Source organism: Bos taurus, chromosome 4 (genome assembly GCF_002263795.3).
Source record: "Bos taurus isolate L1 Dominette 01449 registration number 42190680 breed Hereford chromosome 4, ARS-UCD2.0, whole genome shotgun sequence".
NCBI lineage: Eukaryota > Metazoa > Chordata > Mammalia > Artiodactyla > Bovidae > Bos > Bos taurus.
In genome coordinates, this window is record NC_037331.1 from 102,237,949 (window position 1) to 102,253,576 (window position 15,628).

The window sequence follows — 15,628 nt, forward strand, 5'->3', positions numbered from 1 at the left end:
TTTTTTTGTCCATCCTTATAGGCTGAGAATTTTTCTAGGTGTCATCATAATTTTTCTGAATATTATTTCCTTAAAATGTGTTCATTCTTTTATAGTTTAATACATTTTTAAGATTGAACTAAAGTGACTGTCTTTTGGAAGAATTATATTTTTGCTCTCTCATCTTTAAGAAAGTCAATTTAAACTGAAGGACCCTTAGGAATAGGCAAGCTTTTAAGAGCTGAAAACTTCCTGGTCTAATTTAGACATTAAAAAATCAATGCCTTAGATTTTAGATTTTCGCCTTTTGTTTAATTTTCAGGATAATTGAAGTAAATCAGAATCAGAAGCAGGTGGAACAGGATATAAAAGTTGCCATATTTACATTGATGGTAGAAATAAATAAAAAAGGTAAAGCTTTACTGCATCAGCTTGAGGTAAGTTACTGTTAATGGGACAGAATGTGGTGATTATGTTAAGTGTTTTCTTATGTATTTGTGAATTTGGAATCACAGCCTTTTTCATATAATTGTTTTCATTTATGATTCAGTAATATTTTAGGCTCTACCTTGTAGCTGACAATTTATGACTTAAATACACTAGGAATGTCTTAATCCTTCTTGTTTACTTCAGAGCACAAAGCATAATGCTTTGCTTGAAGGAGGAGCTTAGTAAATGTTAAAACAAGTTGAACTGTTTTAGAGATTCATTGAACTGACAGCTTTGGGTCCCCAAAGCAGTGCAGCAGACTTTTTCAGTAAGTTACCCTAAGCTATATTTAAATCTCAAATATATACATTTAACCTTAGGAGAAATTAGATAAAAGGATGTGTCTCCTCCCCTTAACGGTCTTAATTGTGAAAGCAATACTCAGGGAGCGATGCTCAAGGCACTTAGGATAGTTTTTTCTCACTGCAGGTAAGAAAAATATTACTGTCTTAATCAGCTTTTTTACACACATAAAAGGTCAAGATCCAGAGTTAATGTTTGACTCAAATAATATGAAGCTACAACTTCTACATGGTATCTTAATGTAATAATAATTGCATGATATTTTGGTATTCTTTTAATATATTGGTACAAAAGGAATTTAAGAGTAGAGAAGCAAATTGAGAATAAAAGAATTCTAATGTTTGAAGATTTAAGGGGAAGAAAGCTCATAGAAATAAGTTAGTTCAACCTCTTTATCTATAGTTGACAAAATTATAAGGTCTTTGTCAGCAAGATCTCTTCCTCTTGGAAAAGCATGATCATTCCCGTGGTTTTTCAAACATACGGGAAGCTGAGACCAAAATGATTCTCTCTCCTTTTAGAAACAAATACGTAGTGAAAAAGTTTTCTAGCTGGGAGGAATCAAACCCCATTTGTAGTAACTGTCTTTTCAAGGTTCTAGGGTGCATTGGGGGGTTGTTGGTTTGTTTAGCTAGAAGCATTTAAACTATTTTAAAAGATGTCAGAGCTCTACTTAAAATCAGATGTCACATCGATTTGCTTTCTCAGAGTGAATAGTGCACATATTGACATAGCTGTTTTCAAATTTCACTGTAAATCAGGGTTGCTTGTTTTTTTAAAAATCCAGGAAAGAACACAAGATGACCACATCTTCAAATCTCTAAAAGTGAACCTGGTCATCAGTATTATTTTAAATCAACTTTATATGTTGACTTATAATTTTTACAACCACTTTTAAGTATTCTTGTCAGTCTTCATACCCTTTCTCCTGCTTCATAGGATCCTCCTCTAAGGCAAATTAATGTAATCAGTGTTTTCTAATAACTTGAAAAATTCAGCCAAATAGTTATTACTATAGAAAACAAAGACATTTGGGCTTCTGATTCTCAATTTGCAACATCTCTAAAAGTCAACAGAATTTCTATTCTTTCTAGAATGTCTCCAAAGAAACACTGGGTTTTGTGTGGTCAGAAAGAGCCTAGCAAATCATCTCTGAACTTAAGATTAGACACAACAAAGCCATCAATAGTCACTGCAGTGACTTAATTCAGTTTGGAGTCACTCAGTTGTGTCTAACTCTCTGCAACCCTATGGACTGTGTAGCCCACCAGGCTCCTCCATCCATGGAATTTTCCAGGCAAGAATACTGGAGTGGGTTGCCATTTCCTTCTCCAGGGGATCTTCCTGACCCAGGGATCAAACCCAGGTCCTCCACATTGCAGGCAAATTCTTTACCATCTGAGCCACCAGGGAAGCCTCTTAATTCAGTTTAGCATGTATGTATTTTCCAAATTTGAAACCAACTAGGGCCAAGATGTAGGTTCACTTTTTCTATTGAGAATATAATTCCATATTGGAGTATAGCAATTTTACTTAACATTTCTTAGAGCCAGTGGAAGGTCCTGTTTTCTCCTCCTTTCTGTACCAGGTAAAGGAGACCTTGGGGATAGAGACCTTTAAAATAGCCCACATTTAGTGGGGTTTTCTTCTACTCTGGACTGACCTATGTTCTTGCTTATGTACTTCCCTTGGAGAAATTCTGTAGTCTGCTTTTCTGTGACTTTTCTGAGAGTGCATTCGTTCCATTAGTCACTGTATCAGTTGGTTCATGGCAGTTTTCAATAGACAAAAATTATATGCTTCCCCCTTTTTTTCCTTACTACATACAAAGCATAAATGTTGTCTACCATGTGGCATGACTTGGCACAAAGTAGCTGCAATCAGGATAAGAGTGCCTGAAAGGAGAAATCATGTCTTTGAGTAAATCATGTGATCTGGTAGCTTTACTCGATTGCTGGGTGGTACACCTATTTTATTTTTTAGTATTGAATTTAATAGTCACTTGCTTTGTTAAAGGGCTTCCCAGGTGGCGCTAGAGGTAAAGAACCCGCCTGCCAATGCAGGAGACATAAGAGACATGGGTTTGATCCCTGAGTCAAGGCCATCACCTGGAGGAGGGCATAGTAGCCCAACTCCAGTATTCCTGCCTGGAGAATCCCATGGCAGAGGAGCCTGGTGGGCTGTAGTCCATACGGTCACAAAGATAGCTAATCCATGGTTTTGTACCTTTATGGATACTGGAAGATGGATGAACAGAAACCTAAATCCCAGAATATGTAAAACCCAGCCCAAGACCTTGGGCAGCACAGATGAGGTAGCATCAGGGGGCTGACTCTGACACTGGAGACATGATTTTTACTTCAATGAAAGTGATCTTTTGTACCTAGGGATAAGTGATAAGTTACTGTCACCTGGTTCTTAGAGGTGGTGGTTATTTTAATTTGGTAATCTGAAAATGACCATTAAAATGTGTTCAGTCGCTCAGTCGTGTCCAACTCTTTGCGACCCCATGAATCACAGCACACCAGGCCTCCCTGTCCATCACCAGCTCCCTGAGTTCACTCAGACTCACGTCCATCGAGTCAGTGATGCCATCCAGCCATCTCATCCTCTGTTGTCCCCTTCCCCTCCTGCCCCCAATCCCTCCCAGCATCAGAGTCTTTTCCAATGAGTCAACTCTTCGCATGAGGTGGCCAAAGTACTGGAGTTTCAGCTTTAGCATCATTCCTTCCAAAGAAATCCCAGGGCTGATCTCCTTCAGAATGGACTCGTTGGATCTCCTTGCAGTCCAAGGGACTCTCAAGAGTCTTCTCCAACACCACAGTTCAAAGGCATCAATTCTTCGGCGCTCAGCCTTCTTCACAGTCCAACTCTCACATCCATACATGACCACTGGAAAAACCATAGCCTTGACTAGACGGACCTTTGTTGGCAAAGTAATGTCTCTGCTTTTGAATATGCTATCTAGGTTGGTTATAACTTTCCTTCCAAGGAGTAAGCGTATTTTAATTTCACGGCTGCAGTCACCATCTGCAGTGATTTTGGAGCCCAAAAAAATAAAGCCTGACACTGTTTCCACTGTTTCCCCATCTATTTCCCATGAAGTGATGGGACCAGATGCCATGATCTTCGTTTTCTGAATGTTGAGCTTTAAGCCAATTTTTTCACTCTCCACTTTCACTTTCATCAAGAGGCTTTTTAATTCCTCTGCACTTTCTGCCATAAGGGTGGTGTCATGTGCATATCTGAGGTTATTGATATTTCTCCCGGCAATCTTGATTCCAGCTTGTGCTTCTTCCAGTCCAGTGTTTCTCATGATGTACTCTGCATATAAGCTAAATAAGCGGGGTGACAATATACAGCCTTGACATACTCCTTTTCCTATTTGGAACCAGTCTGTTGTTCCATGTCCAGTTCTAACTGTTGCCTCCTGACCTGCATACATATTTCTCAAGAGGCAGGTCAGGTGGTCTGGTATTCCCATCTCTTGAAGAATTTTCCACAGTTTATTGTGATCCACACAGTCAAAGGCTTTGGCATAGTCAGTAAAGCAGAAATAGATACTTTTCTGGAACTCTCTTGCTTTTTCCATGATCCAGCGGATGTTGGCAATTTGATCTCTGGTTCCTCTGCCTTTTCTAAAACCAGCTTGAACATCAGGAAGTAAAATGTGTTACATGCAGACCTAATTTTGAAACTTTTTTTCAGAGTCTTGCAAAAGATCATCGAATGAAACTTATGCAACAACAGCAGGAAGTGGCTGGACTTTCTAAACAGTTGGAACATGTCATGCATTTTTCTAAATGGGCAGTTTCCAGTGGCAGCAGCACAGCATTACTTTATAGCAAGCGACTGGTAAGATCAACTGTGTGGTTTAATATAGAGAGATACAGTGGAGTTACTAGAATGCTCAAAATTTAGAAATGTTCGTTAATCTATACTTAAATGCTTTTTACCTTTTTCTAATTTTTATCAATCAAAATATTTTGCTTTTAAAAAATCTTTAAACTCCCATGATTTAAGTGCATCTTCAATTCATTCTGCCACTGTCACTTCAGTTTTGTTCTTTTCCAAATTTCCCTTAGTGACAACTGAACTTAATACTAACAATAATGATAATGGTAAACATTTCCTGATAACCTGTAGTGTGCCAGGCACTTAATTCTAAGCACTTCATGAAATATTTTATTTAAACATTTACATCATTTTTATGAGATGGGTGTACCTATCCACCCCCATTGTATGAGTGATGAAACCAAAGCACGAATTAACACGCATAAGACCACTCAAAATTCTAACTTGGACATCCGAACCCAGAGGCTTTGTTCCTCTTGTCAACACTACATTGTTTACCCTGTCAGTGATGTGTGGTGCTGGATATTTCAACCCCATTGCTACAGAAAAGTGGCTGTCATTTGTCCAACTATTTTCAGAATAGTCTAGAACCTTGCTACTGAAAATGTGTTTACTGCATACTAATTACCTGAAGATTCTGGTCCAGTAGATGTGATCTGTAGTTCTAACAAGCTCCCAGGTGATGCTAATGCTGCTGGTCTGTAGACCACATCTTTAGTAGCAAGGACGTAGAAGACATTTAGCCGTGGGAGTCACACTATATAAGCATTCTTAAAAACTCCTGCTCTACTCATTTTAAAGATTCCACAGAGATTTATATTTTGAAATAAAATTATGACATCCAAATCTGTTTTCTGTTCACCTACTCTGTTTTGTGGAAGAAATTTTGTATGACTATATTGAAATAAGGAAATGCATTTCAGGATAAACTTGTGTAAACTAGGTTCAAATATTGAGTGACTTACTAGAAAACTGATTTTAACTATTTCTAAAACTGTTTCTAATCATGAATTATATTCAACTCTTAAGATTTTTTTCTTTTATAATTATCAATGATATGTTCTCTCAATCTTGAGCTGTTTTTTCTTTTTCTTTTTTTACCGCTTCATTAGTCTAATGAAAAACAGCTTTTATACAGTTCATACTTTTTCTGTTACTTATATTTTCCTATAAGTCAAACAAAACACAGATAAAGGAGAAAGTGAGAGAATTGTCCTCTTCTCTACTAGACCCATAATGAATATTTTTATTTGTACATAAGAAAACATATTTGCACAGATAGTCTCCTTATCAGTTTAATAATGTTTCTCTAATTTTATTCTATGATTTTGTTTGTGATTATAATAAAACAGTAAAGTTAGAGGATAGGATTACTTAATCTGCACAATGAGCTCTTGAAATAGAGAGGGAAACAGTTTTCTGTATTATACACAAGAGAAAATAGACACAAGGAAACATAAGGAACCAGTATTACCAGCTTCCTGACTCACTGAATTGTGGTGGGCCTTGCTGCATCACTGGCAGCAGATACAGCTAGTAAAATAATTTACCTGTGATGAATGTAGAGCTAAAGCTTGTGATTACTTGTAAACATTTAGAAGGATTTTTATCCTAAGAAAATTTGAAAGTCACTATATTATGCAACTCTGTCCTTTAGAGCTTCCATGCTTCGTAAATATAGACATGTTTTCTCAGGTTACTCCCCCCCCCCGCCCAGGTTATTTTTTAAATAATGTCTTTTATATGCTTAAACATTAAAAAGAAATGTCTTACTGGCCTGAAATTTCAAGCTTAGCTTGAGATTCTTAGTTCTTTTTTTTTTTTTTGCAATAGGAGTTATACTCAGTAAAAGGCCAAACCCATTGGAATAGGAGAATCCTTTCAGAAGTCCAGTTTTAAATATATTTGAAAACATTTTCACAGTATTTCCCTAGGGTTCTTCTCTCATCTGTTAAACATTCAGTTTATCCTAACATTATTTAGAAGAAAGGTAAGAAATACTGACAGAAGAGACCAAGAGAGTGTACTAGCAATAGGTATTTTTGTAATACTAGTGTCTAAGAAACTGTTAGAGTATATAAGTAGTAAAGTAGTTAGAGTATATACATAGTAAAAGGAGATTCCACAAGCTTTTTTACTCCCTTTCCCTTGTCCGCCCATATAATTAACCTTCAAAGACCTTCTTTATGTTTCTTGAATATCTCATTGCAGTTCCTTACTTTTAGTCCTCAGTGCTCAGAATAGATCATGTTCTTTCCCTGGATTACTGTTACCCTTCCTCAGGATGCTGTTTCTTTTTAGAGCCTACCGGGTTTAGTTTAGATTTGTCTTCCATTCCTTTTGGCAGCCTTCCATGATCAACAATGGGTTGGATTAACCTTCCCTGTGTTTACAAAGCCCTTATGCATATATCCATCATACTGTTACTTATTTTTATCTACTGTTGTTACATTTGCATATTTTTCTTTGAATTCGATTGTTTTCCCTTTTTTTAGATTGCACTGGGTTTCCAGTGCTCTGGGCTTGCTCTAGATGCAGTGAGCAGGGGCTCTTCTTTGTTGCAGTGTGTGGGCTTCTCCAGGCACGCAGGCTTCAGTAGTGTGGCACACAGGCTTAGTTGCTCCATGGCATTTGGGATCTTTCTGGACCAGGGATCAAACCCATGTCCGCCGCATTGGCAGGCAGATTTTTATCCACTGGACCACCAGAGAAGTCTGACTTTTTACTTCTTTAAGGGTAGAAATTTTATGTTACCCAGTGCTTGATATATAGGAGTTCAGTGAAAGATTGATAGTAAATAAATAAGGTATTAGATAATATCAACTGTCAGAAGCTATAAATAAATATATATAAAACTTTGTTATATTTTACAGGATTAGAAACTCAAATACTAAATTTCTTTATTTTAACTTCAGTAGAAAGGCAGTATACAGTATTGCCATCTCAAAAGCTATTCTGACATCTTTCATATTTTTTTTAATTTTGTCTTTTGCTTTTTGAACAGTAGCTAAGTTTTCAGTGTGAAACCTGAGTTTACTTAGGTTCAGATACATCTGAAGACATCAACAAATACATTTAATGACCCATTATTTATCTTTTACACTAGTCAAGGTTTATGACTCCTCAGAATTATCTCAAACGTGCATCAAGGGGTTCAATAAGTGTAATGGTTTATATTCGAGATGGGTAATATAATTTGACAAGAGGTTTTATATATTTACATTGAATGTCAGTAAAATACAGCAGAAATTGTTATTTAAGATAAAGAACAGAGTTTGGCCAAATTTAGTATTACTTTTAGACCATGCCACAACTTAATTAGCAAATAGGTACTAGTTATCTGAGTTAAAAATAAATTCCATGTCTTCTAGTTTCTCATCAGCAAAAGAAGGAATTTACAGCATAGTACCTCAAAGGAAAAATATAGTGTTTCCAAGTGATCTGCCTCATAGTTCCTCTAATTAAAGCTGATTACCATCTAAGGAAGTGCTTACGTTTCTGACTTAATTTGGGGGGGCAAAAAAGCTTTATTTTTCAAGTTCCAAACTAAAACTCATATATTTGAAGTGCTAAAGTACTGTAGTATGCCAAAAAGGATTGTTAAAATAAGAATGATCAACTCTACTTCCTGGCATGGAGCCTTTAGCGTGGTGACTATGAGGACACAGGGTAGTGAAGAGGGTTGGGGGACCACATAGAGGCAGCCCTAGCCAAAGGCATCAAGTGGTGAGTGGGGAACACAGAGGTAGTAAGCAGAGTGTCATTTGGATTTTGGTTACATTAAGCAACAGAGTATCAGTAAATGGACTGAGCAAGTAAGTAAATATATTGAGGGCAATGGCAGCCAAGTTTTGGTTTGTTTGTTTGCTTTTTCCTACTAGAGAAGATACTTAGAAATGTAGAAAAAAGAATAAAGCTATAAAGATCCCTAAGATAGAGGTATAATTATGAACTCAGTTTAGTAAAGGTCCTTATAGTCAAAGCTATGGTTTTTCCAGTAGTCATGTATGGATGTGGGAGTTGGACCATAAAGAAGACTGAGTGCCAAAGGATTGAAGCTTTTGAACTGTGATGTTGGAAAAGACTCTTCAGAGTTCCTTGGACTGCAAGAAGATGAAACCAGTCAATTCTAAAGGAAATCAACCTTGAATATTCATTGGAAAGACTGAGGCTGAAGCTGAAACTCCAGTACTTTGGCCACCTGATGTGAAGATCTGACTCATTAGAAAAGACTCTGATGCTGGGAAAGACTGAAGGCAGGAGGAGAAGGGGACGACAGAGGATGAGATGGTTGGATAGCATCAGTGACTGAATGGCTGTGAGTTTGAACAAGCTCTGGCAGATGGTGAAGGACAGTGAAGCCCAGCATGCTGCAATCAATGGGGTCACAAAGAGTCAGACTCAACTGAGTGACTGAACAACAGAGTTTTATGCATATACACAGATCTGGAAGTAATTATAGATGTATAAGTATGTATGTGTATGTATGTATGTTTGCTATACTCAGTAGCAATGAACCCACTGTCCTTCAGATGTGGGTTTCTAAATATCAAACAAAATGAGGGAAAGTGCAAGTTGTACCCAGAACATCTTGAACTGATGAAATGAGGAAGACTTGTCAAAAAGACCAGGATCCAGCCTAAGTGGGTCACCTTGGGCACACCCACAAATTTGAGGCTGAAGCTAAATAAACAGTGAGTTACAACACATTGGATTAAGTAGGAATAAATGAGCCCATGATAAGAAAAATAGGCAAATGACAAGGGAAGAATTTATGGTGAGAATATAAATAAGTAGAGAAAGAATAGTGAAAATAAAGAAGCACATTTGGTCACTGTCTTAGTGAAAGCGTTGGCTGCTTAGTTGTGTCCAGCTCTTTGACGCCATGGACTGTAGCCCGCCAGGCTCCTCTGCCTATCCTTGGGATTTCCCAGGCAAGAATATTGGAGTGGATTACCACTCCCTTCTCCAGGCTAGCTTCCCAACTTAGGGGTTGAACCTTGGTCTCCCTCATTGCAGGCAGATTCTTTACTAGCTGAGCCATCCACTTACTGTCTTAGAGGAAATTCAAAAGGAGTTATCGCTGGGTACTAACGTAGTGAATTAGAGCATTGGTGAGGAATAGGGTTTTAGTATAACCCTAAAATACCTCTCTGCAAATATTGATCAGTTATAAACAGAGTGGTGAATTTACAATAGAGAAACTGGGCAGCAGAATGACTAGGTGATGAAGATTAGTATCAGCAATGGTTGGACAGTTTATATCCTGCCTGAGCTTCTAAATATGATGCCCTGAGAAGTGCACATTATCACTTGTGTGGCTTTCCTGACAAGAATACTTTACCTATACTGGAGGAAATACACTCAAACCCAGGTTGAAAGTCATCCTACTGAGTGTAAAGCCTGAAATCATCAAAGACATACATGTCAGGGAAAGACTGAAGAGACATGGCAACTGAATACAACCTATATTCCTAGTGAGCATCCTGGAAAGAGTCACTGTGGAAACAGTTGGCATTAGAATGAAGTCTCTGGGTTGAGTGGTCGTGTTGCAACAGAGTTGCTTTCTGAATTTGTACTTTGTTGCTTATGCTAGAGGATCTTTGATTTAGAATATAGACACTGGAGTGTTTAGAGGAGACAGAACCTGATGTCTTCAGCTTGCTCTCAGAAGGTTTGTAAAAAGACTGGTAATAGCAGTGTCTGTGCACAGGAACCCCTGAGTGAGCCCTGAAATAAATGTGCTTATTAACAGTTGGGAAATCTGAGTGAAGAGTTATTTTTACTTTTCTCCAATTTTAAAATTACTTCAAAATAAATTATTCAATTTTAGAAAATGATAAAACATAAGGACTTTATAAAGGAAAAATTGGGGGCATCATTCTTTTGATTAGCATCTTATTGAGAATCTTCTATAGTGAGAATTGCTAAGATGCAAAGAATTAAGGAAGCAAGAAAAACTTAGGGAAAAGAGCGTTGTGTTAAGTGCTGTTTGCCAGACACTGTGCCATGTACTCTACATTGTCCCAGAATAAATGTTTTTTTACTCAGAATTTAGTATAGCTATTCAACATTTATTGAATGCCTGTTTTATTTTTAAGGCAGTATTCTAAATACTAAGGGAACAGAAAACAAAGCAAAATATCTGCCCTTAAAAAGCTGCATTTTAGTAAAGAGAGATAGACAGTACCAAAACAAGTAAAATATATAGACCATTGCATGATGTTGAGTGCTGTAGGGAAAACAGTAAATTAAGGGAAGAATCTGGGCGCATTGGGGTAGGATTGTGGTTTCAGGTAGGGAATTCTACCTAAAGAAGGTGATATTTGAGCAAACACCTGAAGAAGGTGACAAAGCAAGCCAGGCACATACTCGCAGAGAATATTCAGGTAGAGAACAGGTAAAGACGGCAAGTGAGAGACTGAGATGGGAGTTACTTGTGACATGGACAAGGAGGCCTAAGAGGAGCACAGTGAATGAACATGCAGTAGGAAGAGTAAGTACTGAGATACAAATTTGAGTTGTATAAATGATGAGAGTGGATGAGATCTCTAAAAGTATGTGGGTGTAGGAGAAGAGAGAGCAGTTGCAAGACCCCCTGGTGTGGGAGAGGAGGAGGAACCAACACGGGAGACTGAGATGTGACACTGGGACTCACACCTATACTCAGTGACCTTAAAAAGTAGCAGCCGGTGAAATAAGGGGAAAACCATGAGACTGTAGTTTGCTAGAAGCCAAATGAAGAAAATGATTTACTTCCATGAGGGCCAAGTGATCACCTGTGTGAAAAGCTACTGAAAGCCTGAGGGGAGAAAATTGCTGAGTAGTGTCTTTGAATCGGCAAGGGTGTTGGGCCCTATTGCGCAAGTGTAATGGCTTCCCTGGTGGCTCAGATGGTAATGAATCTGCCTGCCTGCAATGTAGGAAACCCAGGTTTGATCCCTGGGCCGGAAACCCCCTGGAGAAGGAAATGGCGACCCACTCCAGTTTTCTTGCCTGGGAAATTCCACAGACAGAGGAGCCTGGTGGGCTGTAGTCCATGGGGTTGCAGAGAGTTGGACATGAATGAGCAACTAACACTTGCACTTGCATGAGTCCGTGATTCGCTTTAGCTGGAAGCCTGGCCCGTTAATCCACTGTGATAGGAGGGACCACCAGTACTGGTAGGTGGTGGAAGTTTGTGGAAGGTCTCTGATCGTTCCTGTTTTTTTTTTTAAGATGCTGGAGGTTTGGTAAGAGTCATTTGAAATAGTCCTTTAGGAGAGTACGGACATGAAGGATCAGAGGAATGTCATATGATAGCCTGTCAACCTTAGTAAATAGGCTGTGTTTTTGAAGTCTGATCAGTCCCTTTACCAGTCCAATTACAGTCATTAGAAAAGATTTAACCAGTGTTGTTTATTGGTCGTTGTTTCAGAGAAAGATTGAGGAGAAAGAAGTGTGTGTAATTTGACATGTGAGAGAAAGGTGTTGAGGATATATGCAAGGAAATGATTATGAGGATTACTCCTGGGATTTAAGCTGGATAAGGAGAAATTGATGGATAGTGTTGGACATGACTGAGCGACTAACACTTCACTTCAGAGGGATATTGTAAGATTGGAAAGTAACATAAAGTCAAAGGACAGGAAAAATTTTAAAGAGCAAAAGTTCATAGGACCTTTAGGGTTTGTAGGATTATTGGGATCTGGGCACTAGAGGGAACAATCTGGAAAGAAAGGTCATCTAATTGTATATTAAAATCATCCAGAATTTGTTGTTCAGTTGCTAGGTCATGTCTGACTATTTGTGACCCCATGGACTGCAGCACACCAGGTTTCTGTGACCTTCACTCTCTCTCACAGTTTGCTCTAACTCTTGTCCATTGATCGTGATACCATGCAAGTATCTCATCCTCTGTTGCCCCCTTCTCTTCCTGCCCTCAGTCTTTCCCAGCATCAGGGTCTGTTCCAATGAGTTGGCTCTTCATTTCAGGTGGCCAAAGTATTGGAGCTTCAGCATCAGTCCTTCCAATGAATATTCAGGGTTGATTTCCTTTAGGATTGACTGGTTTTAATCTTCTTGCAGTCTAAGTGACTCTCAAGAGTCTTCTCCAGCACCGTTGTTCAAAAGTATCAGTTCTTCAGTGCTCAGCCTTCTTTATGGTCCAATTCTCACATCCATACTTGACTACTGGAAAAACCATAACTTTGACTATGTGGACCTTTGTTGGCAAAGTGACGTCTCTGTTTTTTAATATGTGATCTAGGTTTGTCATAGCTTTTCTTCCAAGGAGCAAGTGTCTTTTAATTTCGTGGCTGCAGTCACTGTCCGCAGTGATTTTGGAGACAAGAAAATAAAGCCTTCCACCATTTCCAGTTTTTCATCTTCTATTTGCCATGAAGTAATGGGACCAAATGCCATGATCATAGTTTTTTGAATGTTGAGTTTTAAGCCAGCTTTTTCACTCTTTCACCTTCATCAAGAGGCTTTTTAGATCCTCTTCACGTTCTGCCCTTAGAGTGGTATTATCTGCATATCTGAGGTTGTTGATATTTTTCCTAGCAGTCTTGATTCAAACTTGTGATTCCTTCAGTCTGGCATTTCACATGATGTATTCTGCATAGAAGTTAAATAAGCAGGGTGACAATATACAGCCTTGATGTACTCCTTTCCCAATTATGAACCAGTCGGTTGCTCCATGACTGGTTGGAACTATTGCTGCTTATCCTGCATACAGGTTTCTCAGGAGAAACGTAAGGTGGTCTGGTATTCCCATCTCCTTAAGAATTTTCCACAGTTCAAAGACTTTAGCAGAGTCAGTGAAGCAGCAATAGATGTTATTTTTGGAATTCCCTTGCTCTTTTTATGATCCAGCAGATGTTGGCAATTTGACCTCTGTTTCCTCTGCCTTTTCTAAATGCAGCTTGTACATCTGGAAGTTCTCGGTTCATGTACTGTTGAAGTCTAGCTTGAAGGATTTTGAGCATTGCCTTGCTAGCATGTGAAATGAGCACAGTTGTCTGGTAGTTTGAACATTCTTTGGCATTGCCTTTCTTTGTGATTGGAACAAAAACTGAGCTTTTCCAGTCCTGTGGCCCATCTAGCATTATGGCAGAAATAATATTGGAGATGGTGATCATGAGCCAAGAGCTGAACTCTTCAAAGACTGAGAGAGAATGACTGAGCATTCACTGAGGACTGCAGTGTGGAGAAGGGTGGGAGGTGGTGTGATGACTGAGATTCACAGCACAGGAGCAAGGAGAGCCATCCTACTAGCAGGCCTGGTTAAGGCTGTACTTCATGTCCTGAGCAGATTCATTTGTATTTTCTGTAATCCATTAGCCCCCTAATCTCTACTCTGAATCCTTCTTTGAGAGAGTAAGTAAAATAAAAGCAGAATGTGATTTTACTTTACAAATATATGGTTGGTACATCTGTGAAACTTCTGTAATTCAGTGAACTAACTTTAACCTGTCACTTTAGGATAGGTTTGTTTTGTGTTCAACAGTATAACTAATTGTACTTCTAATGCATTTTTGAAGGAAAACTGTGTTGTTTGTCTACTTTTTATAACTTACATATGAACACTTGTTTTGTGTTGGCATATATGTGATACAGAGAGCATTTTTTATGTATTTGTTGGGAACTTGATAAATTATTTGCCTAATAAAGACTTGGATGCTTAGTTGTCTCTCTGCTTTCTTCTAGATTACGTATCGGTTACGGCACCTCCTTCGAGCAAGGTGTGATGCTTCCCCAGTGACCAACAATACCATCCAGTTTCACTGTGATCCTAGTTTCTGGGCTCAAAATATAATCAATTTAGGTAGGCTGTTATGTAGATTTTCTCAAAGTGCCATTTGTTTCTGGAACTCTTAATGATTATGAGATTGTTGAAAATGTATTCCCTTCCACCCCCTAAATATGTTTATTATCTTATTTTAAAGACATGAATTTTTCCTGGTATTTCATTAGTGTGTGTATATGTGTGACGCATGCATGAATATAAACACACATATAAATATGTGGGTGATATGAAACATCCTTTTATTGACTCAGTGTCTAGACTTCTGGATTTAGGAGTTGTTTTTCTTCCTCAAGCAAGTAGAATCTTGCTTGTGCTGTTAGTGACATATTTATCAGAATAGCTATTAAAACTCTTGACATGTGTCTGCCATTAATATAGTACTTTTTAGAATGTTTTCTGTTAAAACAGTATTTCTCATACAATTCTTGGCTTACTCAGTCTTGAGACCCAGTTGTCAGGTACTAATGTTTCATTTATTTGCTTTTTATTGCTAGGGAGGAATTCTCTCTCTCTGTTGTTTTTTTTTTTTTTTTTTTTCTTTTATGTAATAATTAAATAATTTTTAACCTCCTAATTGAAGTGTATCATGCATATAGATAACTGCCCAAATTTGAAGTACTAGAGTTATCAAAAAGGGGGACTTTCAGTATCATTTGGTAACATCACATATCCTTGCAGGCAGTCCTTGTTACATTATGTACTAGTAAAAAAAAATCTTCAATTTTTGCCTCCTTTCTTAATTTCTCACAGGGAAATTATAGAAACAAAAATAAGAATTTCATATACATTCTTCATTAACCACCTTTTGGCAGTTTTTGGGCTCATTGACTTTGTTTCAAAATCATCAAATAGGGTTGCTCTCTCATTCTCTAAGCTAGATTCTTGGTAAAAAAGAACTGGCTGGAAAGAGAGCCAGAGCTCTCAGAACACTCCAAGAAAGAAAGAAATAGGCTTACATAAATCTCATCCATACGTGAGAACAGAAAGAATGGTAATAAGGTGACCCTTTGAAGAAATGATAAGGTGACTCCTCAGCACAGTTCAGAAGTACATATTTATTGATTGATAAACATAGCCAGCAGCTAGAATCATACATATTCTCATCTATATAACTAAAAAGAAGCATCTTAATACAAAGCATGTATATAACTATCTCTTACCCTACTCTACCCTCTACCACATACGTAGCTATACAGAGAATCTATCACAGTT

The 15,628-nt window shown here is 38.0% G+C and overlaps 1 protein-coding gene across 3 annotated transcripts in view; it reads left to right on the forward strand.

Moving 5' to 3' along the window:
* Positions 1-15,628, forward strand: part of TRIM24 (tripartite motif containing 24) — a 116,219-nt gene that overhangs the window by 68,219 nt on the left and 32,372 nt on the right. For all 3 annotated transcript variants that reach the window (XM_002686994.5, XM_024991170.2, XM_002686995.6), the window contains exons 6-8: positions 302-416; positions 4,480-4,626; positions 14,317-14,434. In XM_002686994.5, coding sequence (XP_002687040.1) covers positions 302-416; positions 4,480-4,626; positions 14,317-14,434 — 380 coding nt within the window. The remainder of the gene's footprint in view (positions 1-301; positions 417-4,479; positions 4,627-14,316; positions 14,435-15,628) is intronic.